General features: G+C 46.9%; 1 protein-coding gene across 1 annotated transcript in view; it reads right to left on the bottom strand.

Annotated features, from left to right (window-relative positions):
• Positions 1-16,567, bottom strand: part of LOC135515071 (ankyrin repeat and sterile alpha motif domain-containing protein 1B-like) — a 416,040-nt gene that overhangs the window by 246,724 nt on the left and 152,749 nt on the right. The window contains 3 exon segments of the mRNA XM_064938895.1: positions 5,727-5,802; positions 11,317-11,463; positions 13,400-13,552. Of these exon segments, the coding sequence (XP_064794967.1) occupies positions 5,727-5,802; positions 11,317-11,463; positions 13,400-13,552 (376 nt within the window).

Below are 16,567 nucleotides of genomic sequence, written 5' to 3'. Positions count from 1 at the left end.
CTGTCTACTCTCTCTTTCCACATATCGTCGACTGAATACTCTCTCTCCATATCTCGACTGTCTACTCTCTCTCCATATCGTCGACTGTCTACTCTCTCTCCATATCGTCGACTGTCTACTATCTCTCCATATTGTCGACTGTCTATTCTCTCTCTCCACATATCGTCGACTGTCTACTCTCAATTCAATTCAATTCAAGGGCCTTTATTGGCATGTGTAACATGTGTTAACATTGCCAAAGCAAGTAAGGTAGATAATATATAAAGTGAAATAAACAATAAATATTAACAGTAGACATCACACATACAGAAGTTTCAAAACAATAAAGACATTACAAATGTCATATTATATATATATACAGTGTTTTAACAATGTACAAATGGTAAAGGACACAAGATAAAATAAATAAGCATAGATATGGGTTGTATTTACAATGGTGCGTGTTCTTCACTGGTTGCCCTTTTCTCGTGGCAACAGGTCACAAATCTTGCTGCTCTGATGGCACACTGTGGAATTTCACCCAGTAGATATGGGAGTTTTTCAAAATTGTATTTGTTTTCGAATTCTTTGTGGATCTGTGTAATCTGAGGGAAATATGTCTCTCTAATATGGTCATACATTGGGCAGGAGGTTAGGAAGTGCAGCTCAGTTTCCACCTCATTTTGTGGGCAGTGAGCACATAGCCTGTCTTCTCTTGAGAGCCATGTCTGCCTACATGGCTCTCTATTATCTTTTTGTTTTCTCATGATTTGGTTGGGTCTAATTGTGCTGCTGTCATGGGGCTCTGTAGGGTGTGTTTGTGAACAGAGCTCTAGGACCAGCTTGCTTAGGGGACTCTTCTCCAGGTTCATCTCTCTGTAGGTGATGGCTTTGTTGTGGAAGGTTTGGGAATCGCTTCCTTTTAGGTGGTTATAGAATTTAACAGCTCTTTTCTGGATTTTGATCATTAGTGGGTATCGGCCTAATTCTGCTCTGCATGCATTATTTGGTGTTCCACGTTGTACACGGAGGATATTTTTGCAGAATTCTGAGTGCAGAGTCTCAATTTGGTGTTTGTCCCATTTTGTGAAGTCTTGGTTGGTGAGCGGACCCCAGACCTCACAACCATAAAGGGCAATGGGCTCTATGACTGATTCAAGTATTTTTAGCCAAATCCTAATTGGTATGTTGAAATTTATGTTCCTTTTGATGGCATAGAATGCCCTTCTTGCCTTGTCTCTCAGATCGTTCACAGCTTTGTGGAAGTTACCTGTGGCGCTGATGTTTAGGCCAAGGTATGTATAGTTTTTTGTGTGCTCTAGGGCAACAGTGTCTAGATGAAATTTGTATTTGTGGTCCTGGTGACTATTGTCTCTCTCTCCATATCGTCTATGTTCTCTCTCTCTCCATATCGTCTACTCTCTCTCTCTCTCCATATCGTCTACTCTCTCTCTCTCTCTCTCTCCATATCGTCTACTGTCTCTCTCTCTCTCCATATCGTCTCTCTCCATCTCTCAATATCGTCTACTTTCTCTCCCTCTCTCTCTCTCCATATTGTCTACTGTCTCTCTCTCTCTCCACATATCGTCTACTGTCCCTCTCTCCATATTGTCGACTGTCCACGCTCTCTCTCCACATATTGGCGACTGTCTACTCTCTCTCTCTCCATATTGTTGACTGTCTACTCTCTCTCTCCATTTCGGCGACTGTCTACTCTCTCTCTCCATATTGTCTACTGTCTCTCTCTCCATATTGTCTCTCTCTCATATTGTCTACTGTCTCTCTCTCCATATCATCTATTGTCTCTCTCTCCATATCGTCTATGTTCTCTCTCTCTCCATATCGTCTATGTTCTCTCTCTCTCCATATCGTCTATTCTCTCTCTCACCATATCGTCTACAGTCTCTCTCTCTCTCTGTCTCTCTCCATATTGTCTACTGTCTCTCTCTCCATATCGTCTACGGTCTACTTTCTCTCTCCATATCGTCTACTGTCTCTCTCTCTTCATATCGTCTACTGTCTCTCTCTCCATATCGTCTACGGTCTACTCTCTCTCTCCATATCGTCGACTGTCTACTCTCTCTCTCCATATCGTCGACTGTCTACTCTCTCTCTCCATATCGTCGACTGTCTACTCTCTCTCTCCATATCGTCGACTGTCTACTCTCTCTCTCCATATCGTCGACTGTCTACTCTCTCTCTCCATATCGTCGACTGTCTACTCTCTCTCTCTCCATATCGTCGACTGTCTATTCTCTCTCTCCAAATCATCGACTGTCTCTCTCTCCATATCGTCTACTCTCTGTCTCGCTCTCTCTCTCCATATTGTATACTGTCTACTCTCTCTCTCCATATCGTCGACTGTCTACTCTCTCTCTCCATATCGTCGACTGTCTACTCTCTCTCTCCATATCGTCGACTGTCTATTCTCTCTCTCCAAATCATCGACTGTCTCTCTCTCCATATCGTCTACTCTCTGTCTCGCTCTCTCTCTCCATATCGTCGACTGTCTACTCTCTCTCTCCACATATCGTCGACTGTCTACTCTCTCTCTCCATATCGTATACTATCTACTCTCTCTCTCTCTCCATATCGTATACTGTCTACTCTCTCTCTCCATATCGTCGACTGTCTACTCTCTCTCTCCATATCGTATACTGTCTACTCTCTCTCTCCATATCGTATACTGTCTACTCTCTCTCTCTCCATATCGTATACTGTCTACTCTCTCTCTCTCCATATCGTCGACTGTCTACTCTCTCTCTCTCCATATCGTCGACTGTCTACTCTCTCTCTCTCCATACCATCTACTGTCCCTCTCTCCATATCATCGACTGTCTACTCTCTCTCTCTCCATATCGTCTACTGTCTACTCTCTCTCTCCATATCGTTGACTGTCTACTCTCTCTCTCCATATCGTCTACTGTCTACTCTCTCTCTCCATATCGTCTACTGTCTCTCTCTCCATATCATCGACTGTCTACTCTCTCTCTCCATATCGTCGACTGTCTACTCTCTCTCTCCATATCGTATACTGTCTACTCTCTCTCTCCATATCGTATACTGTCTACTCTCTCTCTCTCCATATCGTATACTGTCTACTCTCTCTCTCTCCATATCGTCGACTGTCTACTCTCTCTCTCTCCATATCGTCGACTGTCTACTCTCTCTCTCTCCATATCGTCTACTGTCCCTCTCTCCATATCATCGACTGTCTACTCTCTCTCTCTCCATATCGTCTACTGTCTACTCTCTCTCTCCATATCGTTGACTGTCTACTCTCTCTCTCCATATCGTCTACTGTCTACTCTCTCTCTCCATATCGTCTACTGTCTCTCTTTCCATATCATCGACTGTCTACTCTCTCTCTCCATATCATCGACTGTCTACTCTCTCTCTCCATATCATGGACTGTCTACTCTCTCTCTCCATATCATCGACTGTCTACTCTCTCTCTCCATATCATGGACTGTCTACTCTCTCTCTCCATATCATCGACTGTCTACTCTGTCTCAGTCTCTCTCATCTACTGTCCCCCTCTCTCTCTCTCCATATCATCGATTGTCTACTCTCTCTCTCTCCATATCGTCGACTGTCTTCTCTCTCTCATCTACTGTCCCCCTCTCTCTCCATGTCATCTACTGTCCCTCTCTCTCTCACAGCATCTACTGTATCATGTGACTGACAGAGAGAGGGGAATGACAGCATTTTGCTACACTCGCATTAACATCTGCTAACCATGTGTATGTGACCAATAAAATTAGATTTGATTTACTAGCTATGGCAGGATGGATTGCTAGTGCTGCTGATATCTCCAAAACATAACGTGTACATACTGTTAGATAGATCAACAGCAGTATTGGGGTAAACACAGTGGACAGGTTTACATACTCATAAGAACATAGACAGGGACAGAGGAGTGAGGGGGGTAAACACAGGGGACAAGTTTACATACTCATAAGAACAGGAACAGAGGTATGAGGGGGTAAACACAGGGGACAGGTTTACATACTCATAAGAACAGGAACAGAGGTATGAGGGGGTAAACACAGGGGACAGGTTTACATACTCATAAGAACAGGAACAGAGGAGTGAGGGGGGTAAACACAGGGGACAGGTTTACATACTCATAAGAACAGGAACAGAGGTATGAGGGGGTAAACACAGGGGACAGGTTTACATACTCATAAGAACAGGAACAGAGGTATGAGGGGGTAAACACAGGGGACAGGTTTACATACTCATAAGAACAGGAACAGAGGTATGAGGGGGTAAACACAGGGGACAGGTTTACATACTCATAAGAACAGGAACAGAGGTATGAGGGGGTAAACACAGGGGACAGGTTTACATACTCATAAGAACAGGAACAGAGGAGTGAGGGGGTAAACACAGGGGACAGGTTTACATACTCATAAGAACAGGAACAGGAAGAGAGGTATGAGGGGGGTAAACACAGGGGACAGGTTTACATACTCATAAGAACAGGAACAGAGGTATGAGGGGGTAAACACAGGGGACAGGTTTACATACTCATAAGAACAGGAACAGAGGTATGGGGGGGTAAACACAGGGGACAGGTTTACATACACATAAGAACAGGAACAGAGGTATGAGGGGGTAAACACAGGGGACAAGTTTACATGTACATAAGAACAGGAACAGAGGTATGAGGGGGTAAACACAGGGGACAGGTTTACATACTCATAAGAACAGGAACAGAGGTATGGGGGGGGGTAAACACAGGGGACAGGTTTACATACACATAAGAACAGGAACAGAGGTATGGGGGGGGGTAAACACAGGGGACAGGTTTACATACACATAAGAACAGGAACAGAGGTATGTGGGGGTAAACACAGGGGACAAGTTTACATGTACATAAGAACAGGAACAGAGGTATGAGGGGGTAAACACAGGGGACAGGTTTACATACTCATAAGAACAGGAACAGAGGTATGGGGGGGTAAACACAGGGGACAGGTTTACATACTCATAAGAACAGGAACAGAGGTATGGGGGGGGGGTAAACACAGGGGACAGGTTTACATACACATAAGAACAGGAACAGAGGTATGGGGGGTAAACACAGGGGACAGGTTTACATACTCATAAGAACAGGAACAGAGGCATGGGGGGGGGGTAAACACAGGGGACAGGTTTACATACACATAAGAACAGGAACAGAGGTATGAGGGGGTAAACACAGGGGACAAGTTTACATGTACATAAGAACAGGAACAGAGGTATGAGGGGGTAAATACAGGGGACAGGTTTACATACTCATAAGAACAGGAACAGAGGTATGAGGGGGTAAACACAGGGGACAGGTTTACATGTACATAAGAACAGGAACAGAGGTATAAGGGGGTAAACACAGGGGACAGGTTTACATACTCATAAGAACAGGAACAGAGGTATGAGGGGGGTAAACACAGGGGACAGGTTTACATACACATAAGAACAGGAACAGAGGTATGAGGGGGTAAACACAGGGGACAGGTTTACATACACATAAGAACAGGAACAGAGGTATGAGGGGGTAAACACAGGGGACAGGTTTACATACACATAAGAACAGGAACAGAGGTATGAGGGGGGTAAACACAGGGGACAGGTTTACATACACATAAGAACAGGAACAGAGGTATGAGGGGGGTAAACACAGGGGACAGGTTTACATACACATAAGAACAGGAACAGAGGTATGAGGGAAGGGGGTACATGGACTCTCTCATGACACCCACCTGAGTCTAGCAGCAGACGAACCACATCCATCTTCCCATAGAGAGCTGCCTCGTGGAGAGCACTGCCATTCTCCGTCTGAGTGTGAGAGACAGAGAGAGAGAGAGAGAGAGAGAGAGAGAGAGAGAGAGAGAGGGAGGGGTAAAGAGAGGGGGAGGGTAAAAGAGCGAGAAGACCAAATAATAGAGGGCAAGAGAGGGGGGAGTGATGTGGGAGAGAGAAAGAAAAGATTGATTTTAAGACATCGCCCAAGAAAACTCTTTGTACACAGAGTCGCGTGGTGGGAACATCCCATTCCCTCTCCACATGGCCTGGATGCTAGTGGCATTAGGCCCTGTAGAATACATTTGTCTATTGGTGGCATGATGCAATGCAGAGAAACTGTGGGAGGGGACATCAACTTGTGGGCGCCATCTTGAATTTCCATAGTTGTCAAAGATTTAGTGTACAGTAACTGTGATTACTTAGACAAGCATTTTTAAAACCACACACCCCCTGTGTGTTTCAGTACCTCTGACCTTAGCTGGATCTCTCACAATAACACCCAGCCAGGCTCCTGCCTTGTGACTAATTGCAACAAGCATGCTGTGTGTGTGTGTGTGTGTGCGTGCGTGCGCACTTACACACACACACACACTATACCTTGTTTTTCTTCAATCACCAAGGTATTATCAACGCAGCCAGGAAAAACCCCAAAAATCCAACACATCGATCAATCAAAACCCAGAACTGCTCCTCCTGTGTTCCAACACAACTAATCCTGGTGCGTCTGACTGAACCTTACAGTTCAAAGGTCAAAGCATACCAATGAAAGGGCATCTGATCATCCAATACCACAGAATCCAGAAGACCAGGTCAAAAACAGGAACGTAAAAGATCCAAATGGAGAAAAGACAAAAAGCTTCACAACCCACGGTGACATGGAACTAGAGGTGACTGGGCGATGAGTTTGGAGGGAGCACACACACATACATCGAGGGACAGGAAACCAAACCGGCAGACCCTCCCCCACTCCCCCCCTCAAACCCCTTCCTGTGTCGCTTCCCATGGCAATTAGTTGGTGATGTCACTGGAAATGAGGAAATCTATTCACAAAGAAGATTGACTTCCTATCTGTTTAACTGAAGACTGAGGGGGGTTTTGTTTTGGTGCTTTATTTTACCAAATGTTCTCCCACAGGTCCCAAGTTATGACCTTGTTTCATCGCTGCAACTCTGAAACTCTGAGACCCACCTAATTCTTAACACAGTGCTCGTTTAACTTCTTGGTGACTGGGGGGCAGTATTGAGTAGCTTGGATGAATAAGGTTCCCAGAGTAAACTGCCTGCTACTCAGCCATAAAAGCTAAAATATGCATGTAATTAGTAGATTTGGATAGAAAACACTCTGAAGTTTCTAAAACTGTTTGAATGATGTCTGTAAGTATAACAGAACTATGGCAGGCAAAAACTTGAGAAAAATCCAACCAGGAAGTGGGAAATCTGAGGTTTGTAGGTTTTCAACTCATAGCCTATCGAAGATACAGTGGGATATTGGTCATACACTCCCTAATGTCAACAGTCTTTAGAACTTTGTTTGAGGCTTCTACTGTGAAGGGGGGCCGAATGAGAGGGGATTGAGCCAGGTGCCTGGCAGATTGCCATGAGCTCGTGACGCGTGGTCATGTGAAAGTTAACTTGCATTCCATTGCTTTTCTACAGACAAAGGAATTCTCCAGTTGGAACATTATTGAAGATAAAGATTGATTCTATACTTCGTTTGACATGTTTCTAAGACCTGTAATATAACCTTTTGGACTTTTCGTCCGACCTTTTGGCTGGACTTGCACGCGCGTTTGGATTTGAATACCAAAAGCCCTAACAAAAGGAGCTATTTGAAAATAAACTATGAACTTTATAGAACAAATCAAACATTTAATGTGGAACTGGAATTCCAGGGATTGCATTCTGATGAAGATCATCAAAGGTAAGTGAATATTTATAATGTTATTTCTGACTTCTGTTGACTGCAAAATATGGCGGATATATTTTTGGCTTGTTTGTTCTCTGAGCGCCATACTTATATTGCATGGCATGCTTTTTCAGTTTTTTAAAAATCTGACACAGAGGTTGCATTAAGGAGAAGTTTATCTAAAGTTCCATGTATAATAGTGTATATTTTATCAATATTTATTACGAGTATTTCTGTAAATTGATGTGGCTCTATGCAAAATCAGTACATGTTGCCAATGCCAATGTAAAATGAGATTTTTGGATATAAATATGCACTTTATCGAACAAAACATACATGTGTTGTGTAACATGAAGTCCTATGAGTGTCATCTGATGAAGATCATCAAAGGTTAGTGATTCATTTTATCTATATTTCTGCTTTTTGTCTTTGGCTGTGTTTTTCTGTGACTTGGTGGTGACCTGACATAATCGTTTGTGGTGCTTTTGCTGTAAAGCCTTTTTGAAATCAGACACGGTGGCTGGATTAACGAGAATTTCATCTTTAAAATGGTGTAAAATACTTGTATGCTTGCGGAATTTTAATTACAAGATTTTTGTTGTTTTGAATTTGGCGCCATGCATTTTCACTGGCTGTTGGCAGGGTAGGACGCTACCGTCCCGAATATCCCAGAGAGGTTAACCCAGAAGTCAGCAGCAACACCGGGGAAACACCGTTCGACTGACGTCCAAAGTCACCTTGAAGTAGTGCTGAGTGATTAGTGCTTTTTGAAGTCCCATTAAATGTTTTATGAAATAATGACTTTACAATGACTATAGAGCTTTTTCATGGAAATTCCAAAACCAAAAAGTGAACATTCAATTGCCAGAACATTGAAAATATTCCATTGTCTCCATCCAGAGATCTGTATACAATGACGAGATGCATGTCTCCGCCCTAACAACGGGTGTTGTTGTCCCAAAGGTGGGAAGGCAGGCGAAAAGTTTAGGTCCAAAATAAACCCATAGAAACATTATTGGGCATATTTTGGACAGATTTTGGCGAGAGTGAGACCTCTCGCTTTGCTTGTTCCTCTCTGATCTGGAAAAAAACTTGCGCAATGGATTATGATCATTGTAGTTAACTACCATGTTTCTGCGCTGATCTAGGTTGAATATTTGCTTAATGAAAACCACAACTACCCAGCGTCCCACATAGTTCGACTTGATTTCTCTCATGAATAATTTGACTTCTCTCTAGAGAAACGGCATGTTAGACTCACAAAAAAACCTGAACTAAAAAACCTGAACCGATGTCGGTAAATTAGTTTCATTACCAGAGAAAAATAATGTTGATTAATCGCTCAGCACTAGGAGTCACTAGAGCGTGATAAGCCAAGTCCACCAGGCCAAACCCTCCCCTAACCGGGACGGTGCTAGGTCAATTGTATGCCGCCCTATGGGGCTTCCTGTCATGGCCGGGGTTGTGAACCTCAGGCTGTAGTGGTGCCTCAGCACTGTGATGCAGTGCCTTGGACCACTTCGCCACTTGGGGCCTTTCAATACAGTTTGACACTCAGGTTCAGATTCACTTTACAGCTTGAAGTATAAAGGTGTGTATGTGTGTGTGTGTCGGGGTGGGTCCGAATGTGTGTGTGTGTCGGGGGGGGTCTGAATGTGTGTGTGTGTGTCGGGGGGGTCTGAAAGTGTGTGTGTGTGTGTCGGGGGGGGGGGTCTGAATGTGTGTGTGTGTCGGGGGGGGGGTCTGAATGTGTGTGTGTGTGTCGGGGGGGGGGGTCTGAATCTGTGTGTGTGTTTATATCCAGCAGGCTCAACTTTTGCCCTTGGTTCTCTACCTGCCTATAGAGCAGCAGGTCTCTCCATATATAATCCCCTCATCATTGGAGAGAGAGGGAGAGAGAGATATACATATCCTAATTCATTATTCATTCAAACGATGGGCTTTAATGTAATTATGTTACTAGGCACTAACAAACACAAACTGCTTTTTACCCCACCATCTGTGGGACTGTATGTCCGTGTCGAAGCACAGATCTGACAGTTTGACCTTTTGGGGGGGTGAAGAACGAGAGGGGCGGGGTGAAGAGCGAGAGGGGAGGGGTGAAGAGCGAGAGGGGAGGGGTGAAGAGCGAGAGGGGAGGGGTGAAGAGCGAGAGGGGAGGGGTTAAGAGAGAGAGGGGAGGGGTGAAGCGCGAGTGGGGAGGGGTGAAGAGCGAGAGGGGAGGGGTGAAGAGCGAGAGGGGAGGGGTGAAGAGCGAGAGGGGAGGAGTGAAGAGCGAGAGGGGAGGGGTGAAGCGCGAGAAGGGTAGGGGTGAAGAGCGAGAGGGGAGGGGTGAAGAGAGAGAGGGGAGGGGTGAAGCGCAAGAGGGGAGGGGTGAAGAGCGAGAGGGGAGGGGTGAAGAGAGAGAGGGGCGGGGTGAAGAGAGAGAGGGGCGGGGTGAAGAGAGAGAGGGGATGGGTGAAGAGAGAGCGGGGCGGGGTGAAGAGAGTGTGGGGATGGGTGAAGAGAGAGTGGGGAAGGGTGAAGAGAGAGAGGGGAAGGGTGAAGAGAGAGAGGGGAAGGGTGAAGAGAGAGAGGGGAAGGGTGAAGAGAGAGAGGGGAAGGGTGAAGAGAGAGAGGGGAAGGGTGAAGAGAGAGAGTGGGGAGGGTGAAGAGAGAGAGGGGAAGGGTGAAGAGAGAGGGGAAGGGTGAAGAGAGAGAGGGTAAGGGTGAAGAGAGAGAGGGGAAGGGTGAAGAGAGAGAGGGGAAGGGTGAAGAGAGAGAGGGGAAGGGTGAAGAGAGAGAGAGGGGAAGGGTGAAGAGAGAGAGGGGAAGGGTGAAGAGAGAGGGGAAGGGTGAAGAGAGAGAGGGTAAGGGTGAAGAGAGAGAGTGTGTATGAACTCAGGAACACCCCGTACTACTCTCATCCTTGTCTCTCTCTGTTCCCCATCAATTATTCACTTATTTCAATAGCCACATCATTCGTTCTGTATCTCACATACACACAGTGCCATACTGTACGTATGAAGACAGCACACACACATCTCAAACTCATCCTTGACCTACTCCGACCGCCCTCACAAACACACACGCGGTGCGTTGTTGTGTTCTGCTAATATTGCAGCAAAACCATATTCAGAAAGCGGTTGAGTAGAAGGAAGATTGTCCTCAGATACTGTACCAACTCATTAAAAACACAGGAGACAGGCTTGAAACATTCATTACACGGAGGGAGTGTATCTTGAGCTAAAGAGACAGTCAGATTTACTTGAGCAACATCTGCAGGAGGGAAGAGAACTGTTACAAAGCTGAAGTCTGGTTTCACCCTGACTACCATGTGATGCTAAATGCATCATTTCTATATTTTGAAAGTTAAATATCTTGAAACTTGATTGCTGACAAAATGAAACGAATACCAAAAGATGGTTTTTGGGAGGAGTTTTCCTTTCAGGTTGAGTTGACCTTTAGCTCATCTCTCTTCACCTCCCTCTACAGGAGAACATGTTGTATTGAAGGAGAAATGCAGAGTGACCCCCCCCCCCCAACAACACACCTGCAGAATAAAAGCTAACCTATGAAACCATTCCTCACCCCCCCTCCCAACCCATACCCCTAACCGCTCACCCCTGACTCCACAGTGACCCTGACCCCTAGACAGCTGACCTGGGAGTTGACGTCCATGCCGGCCTCCAGCAGGGTGTGCACGGCTGAGTGGTGCCCGTTGCGGGCGGCCAGGTGCAGGGGCGTGTGGCGCCTTGTCCCGTGGCTGCTCATCAGGTTGGGGTGGGCGGTCACCAACATACAGACCACCTGGGAAGAGGGGGAAGGGAGGAGAGAGGGGAGGAGAGGGGAGGGGAGGGGAGGAGAGAGGGGGAGAAGGGAGGAGAGGGGAGGAGAGAGGGGAGGAGAGGGGAGGAGACAGGCAGAAGGGAGGAGAGAGGGGAGGAGAGGGGGAGAAGGGAGGAGAGGGGAAGGAGGGGGAGAAGGGAGGAGAGGGGAGGAGAGGGGAGGAGAGGGGAGGGGAGGGCAGAGGGGGGAGGAGAGAGGGGGAGGAGAGGGGGAGAAGGGAAGAGAGAGGGGGGAGAGAGGGGAGGAGAGAGGGGGAGAGAGGGGAGGAGAGGGGGGAGAGGGGAGGAGAGGGGAGAGAGGGAGGAGAAGGGAGGAGAGGGGAGGAGAGAGGGGAGGAGAGAGGGGAGGAGAGAGGGTTCAAGCCCAGAGAACAGGAGTTCTAAGATCTAAATGTGGGAGTTATTTGATACAGGCCCTTGTCCGTTACTACAGTATTACATACAACATTGTTTTCAGACCATCAGGACCACAAGCCACATCAGGACCAAACGTATGTGGACACCTGCTTGTCATTTCAAAATCATAGGCATTATGGAGTTGGTCCCCGCTTTGCTGCTATAACAGCCTCCACTCTTCTGGGAAGGCTTTCCACTAGATGTTGGAACATTGCTGCGTGGACTTGCTTCGTTTCAGCCACTAGCGCATTAGTGATGTCGCGCACTGATGTTGGGCGATTAGGCCTGGTTTGCAGTCTGCGTTCCAAAGCTGATCGATGGGGTCGATATCAGAGCTCTGTGCAGACCAGTCAAGTTCTTCCACACCAATCGACAAACCATTTCTGTATGGATCATGTTTTGTGCACGGGGGCATTGTCATGCTGAAACAGGAAAGGGTCTTCCCCAAACTGCCACAAAGTTGGAAGCACAGAATCGCAAAGAATGTCATTGTATACTGTAACGTTTAAGATTTCCATTCACTGGAACTAAGGTCTTAGCCCAAACCATGAAAAACAACCACAGACCATTATTCCTCCTCCACCAAACTTTACAGTTGGCACTATGCATTGGGCCAGGTAGTGTTCTCCTGGAATCCACCAAACCGAGATTTGTCAGTCGGACTTCCAGATGGTGAAGCGTGATAAATCACTCCAGAGAACGCGTATCTACTGCTCAATAGTCCAATTGCGGCGAGTTTTACACCACTCCAGCTGACCTCTGGCATGGCGCGTGGTGATCTTAGGCTTATGTGCGGCTGCTCGGCCATGGAAACCCATTTCATGAAACTCCCGATAAACAGCTCTTGTGCTGACATTGCTTCCAGAGGCAGTTTGGAACTCGGTGGTGTTTCAACCCGAGGACAGACGATTTTTACTTGGTACACGCTTCAGCACTTGGTGGTCCCATTCTGTGAAATTGTGTGGCCTACCATTTTGCATCTGAGCCGTTGTTTCTCCTAGACTTTTCCACTTCACAATAACAGCACTTATAGTTGACTGGGGCAGCTCTAGCAGGGTAGAAATTTGATGAACTGACTTGATGGAAAGGTCACATCCTATGACAGCACCATGTTGAGTCACTGAACTCTTCAGTAAGGCCATTCTACTGCCAATGTGTGACTATGGAGATTGCATGGCTATGTGCTCAATTACTTACACCTGTCAGCAACGGGTGTGGTTGAAACAGCCGAATCCACTAATTTGAAGGGGTGTCCACATACTTTTGTATATATAGTGTATGTTGTAGTAGTCCTGAACTAGCACAACTAATGAAACTAGTCAAAGTCTCTCGCTCCCTCTCTCAACCCCCCTCTCTCTCACTATCAAATTAAATTTATAAAAGCCTTTCAAAATATCACAAATTGGTTTTACAGTAACCCGGCATAGACCACAGAGAGAAAGCAGAGGGCAGAGGCACATTGGTCTGCAGAAGGAAGAAACCTTGCTCAGGTCCATCCTCACCTGAAGTCGTCCATAGAGTGCAGCCAGGTCCAGGGGCGTCTCGTCGCGGCTGTTCCTCATGGTGGGGTCTGTCAGCTCCTGCAGTAGGATGGACACCACCTCAGAGTGGCCATACTGGGCCGCACAGTGCAGCGCAGTCTCCCTCTCATGGTTCTGTACACAGGGGGGAACAACTGTCTGTTAACAGTCTATGGTCAGTGAAGCCTTCTATCCCCCTGCTAACAGTCTATGGTCAGTGTAGCCTTCTATCCCCCTGTTAACAGTCTATGGTCAGTGAAGCCTTCTATCCCCCTGCTAACAGTCTATGGTCAGTGTAGCCTTCTATCCCCCCCTGTTAACAGTCTATGGTGAGTGTAGCCTTCTATCCCCCTGTTAACAGTCTATGGTGAGTGTAGCCTTCTATCCCCCTGCTAACAGTCTATGGTCAGTGTAGCCTTCTATCCCCCTGTTAACAGTCTATGGTCAGTGAAGCCTTCTATCCCCCTGCTAACAGTCTATGGTCAGTGTAGCCTTCTATCCCCCCTGTTAACAGTCTATGGTCAGTGTAACCTTCTATCCCCCTGTTAACAGTCTATGGTCAGTGTAACCTTCTATCCCCCTGCTAACAGTCTATGGTCAGTGTAGCATTCTATCCCCCCTGTTAACAGTCTATGGTCAATGTAGCCTTCTATCCCCCCTGCTAACAGTCTAGGGTCAGTGTAGCCTTCTATCCCCCCTGCTAACAGTCTAGGGTCAGTGTAGCCTTCTATCCCCCCTGCTAACAGTCTACGGTGAGTGTAGCCTTCTATCCCCCCTGCTAACAGTCTACGGTGAGTGTAGCCTTCTATCTCCCCTGCTAACAGTCTACGGTGAGTGTAGCCTTCTATCCCCCCTGCTAACAGTCTACGGTGAGTGTAGCCTTCTATCCCCCCTGTTAACAGTCTAGGGTCAGTGTAGCCTTCTATCCCCCTGTTAACAGTCTATGGTGAGTGTAGCCTTCTACCCCCCTGTTAACAGTCTATGGTCAGTGTAGCCTTCTATCCCCCTGTTAACAGTCTATGGTCAGTGTAGCCTTCTATCCCCCTGTTAACAGTCTATGGTGAGTGTAGCCTTCTACCCCCCTGTTAACAGTCTATGGTCAGTGTAGCCTTCTATCCCCCTGCTGTCTGTCTATGGTCAGTGTAGCCTTCTATCCCCCTGCTGTCTGTCTATGGTCAGTGTAGCCTTCTACCCCCCTGTTAACAGTCTATGGTCAGTGTAGCCTTCTATCCCCCCTGCTAACAGTCTATGGTCAGTTTAGCCTTCTATCCCCCTGCTAACAGTCTATGGTCAGTGTAGCCTTCTATCCCCCCCCCTGTTAACAGTCTATGGTCAATGTAGCCTTCTATCCCCCCTGCTAACAGTCTATGCTCAGGGTAGCCTTCTATCACCCCCCTGTTAACAGTCTATGGTCAGTGTAGCCTTAAATCACCCCTGTTAACAGTCTATGGTCAGTGTAGCCTTCTATCCCCCTGTTAACAGTACATGGTCAGTGTAGCCTTCTATCCCCCTGTTAACAGTCTATGGTCAGTGTAGCCTTCTATCCCCCTGTTAACAGTATATGGTCAGTGAAGCCTTCTATCCCCCCTGTTAACAGTCTATGGTCAGTGAAGCCTTCTATCCCCCTGCTGTCCGTCGATGGTCAGTGTAGCCTTCTATCCCCATGTCAACAGTCTATGGTCAGTGTAGCCTTCTATCCCCCTGCTGTCCGTCTATGGTCAGTGTAGCCTTCTATCCCCCTGTTAACAGTATATGGTCAGTGTAGCCTTCTATCCCCCTGTTAACAGTATATGGTCAGTGAAGCCTTCTATCCCCCCTGTTAACAGTCTATGGTCAGTGAAGCCTTCTATCCCCCTGCTGTCCGTCTATGGTCAGTGTAGCCTTCTATCCCCCTGCTGTCCGTCTATGGTCAGTGTAGCCTTCTATCCCCATGTCAACAGTCTATGGTCAGTGTAGCCTTCTATCCCCCCTGTTAACAGTCTATGGTCAGTGTAGCCTTCTATCCCCCCTGTTAACAGTCTATGGTCAATGTAGCCTTCTATCCCCCTGCTGTCCGTCTATAGTCAGTGTAGCCTTCTATCTCCCTGCTAACAGTCTATGGTGAGTGAAGCCTTCTATCCCCCCTGTAAACAGTCTATGGTCAGTGTAGCCTTCTATCGCCATGCTAACAGTCTATGGTCAGTGTAGCCTTCTATCTCCCTGTTAACAGTAAATGGTCAGTGTAACCTTCTATCCCCCCTGCTAACAGTCTATGGTCAGTGTAGCCTTCTATCCCCCTGCTAACAGTCTATGGTCAGTGTAGCATTCTATCCCCCCTGTTAACAGTCTATGGTCAATGTAGCCTTCTATCCCCCCTGCTAACAGTCTATGGTCAGTGTAGCCTTCTATCCCCCTGCTAACAGTCTATGGTCAGTGTAGCCTTCTATCCCCCTGCTAACAGTCTATGGTCAGTGTAGCCTTCTATCCCCCCTGCTAACAGTCTATGGTCAGTGTAGTCTTCTAGCCCCCCTGTTAACAGTCTATGGTCAATGTAGCCTTCTATCCCCCCTGCTAACAGTCTATGCTCAGGGTAGCCTTCTATCCCCCCTCTGTTAACAGTCTATGGTCAGTGTAACCTTCTATCCCCCTGCTAACAGTCTATGGTCAGTGTAGCCTTCTATCCCCCTGTTAACAGTATATGGTCAGTGTAGCCTTCTATCCCCCCTGCTAACAGTCTATGGTGAGTGTAGCCTTCTACCCCCCTGTTAACAGTCAATGGTCAGTGTAGCCTTCAATCCCCATGTTATTAGTCTATGGTCAGTGAAGCCTTCTATCCCCCTGCTGTCCGTCTATGGTCAGTGTAGCCTTCTATCCCCATGTCAACAGTCTATGGTCAGTGTAGCCTTCTATCCCCCTGCTGTCCGTCTATGGTCAGTGTAGCCTTCTATCTCCCTGTTAACAGTCTATGGTCAGTGTAACCTTCTATCCCCCCGGTTAACAGTCTATGGTCAGTGTAGCCTTCTATCCCCCTGCTAACAGTCTATGGTCAGTGTAGCCTTCTATCCCCCTGCTAACAGTCTATGGTCAGTGTAGCATTCTATCCCCCCTGTTAACAGTCTATGGTCAATGTAGCCTTCTATCCCCCCTGCTAACAGTCTATGGTCAGTGTAG

This window comes from Oncorhynchus masou, chromosome 26 (genome assembly GCF_036934945.1).
Source record: "Oncorhynchus masou masou isolate Uvic2021 chromosome 26, UVic_Omas_1.1, whole genome shotgun sequence".
NCBI lineage: Eukaryota > Metazoa > Chordata > Actinopteri > Salmoniformes > Salmonidae > Oncorhynchus > Oncorhynchus masou.
Note: the sequence above shows the minus strand (reverse complement) of the source record. Positions and strands in the feature narration are given on the sequence as shown.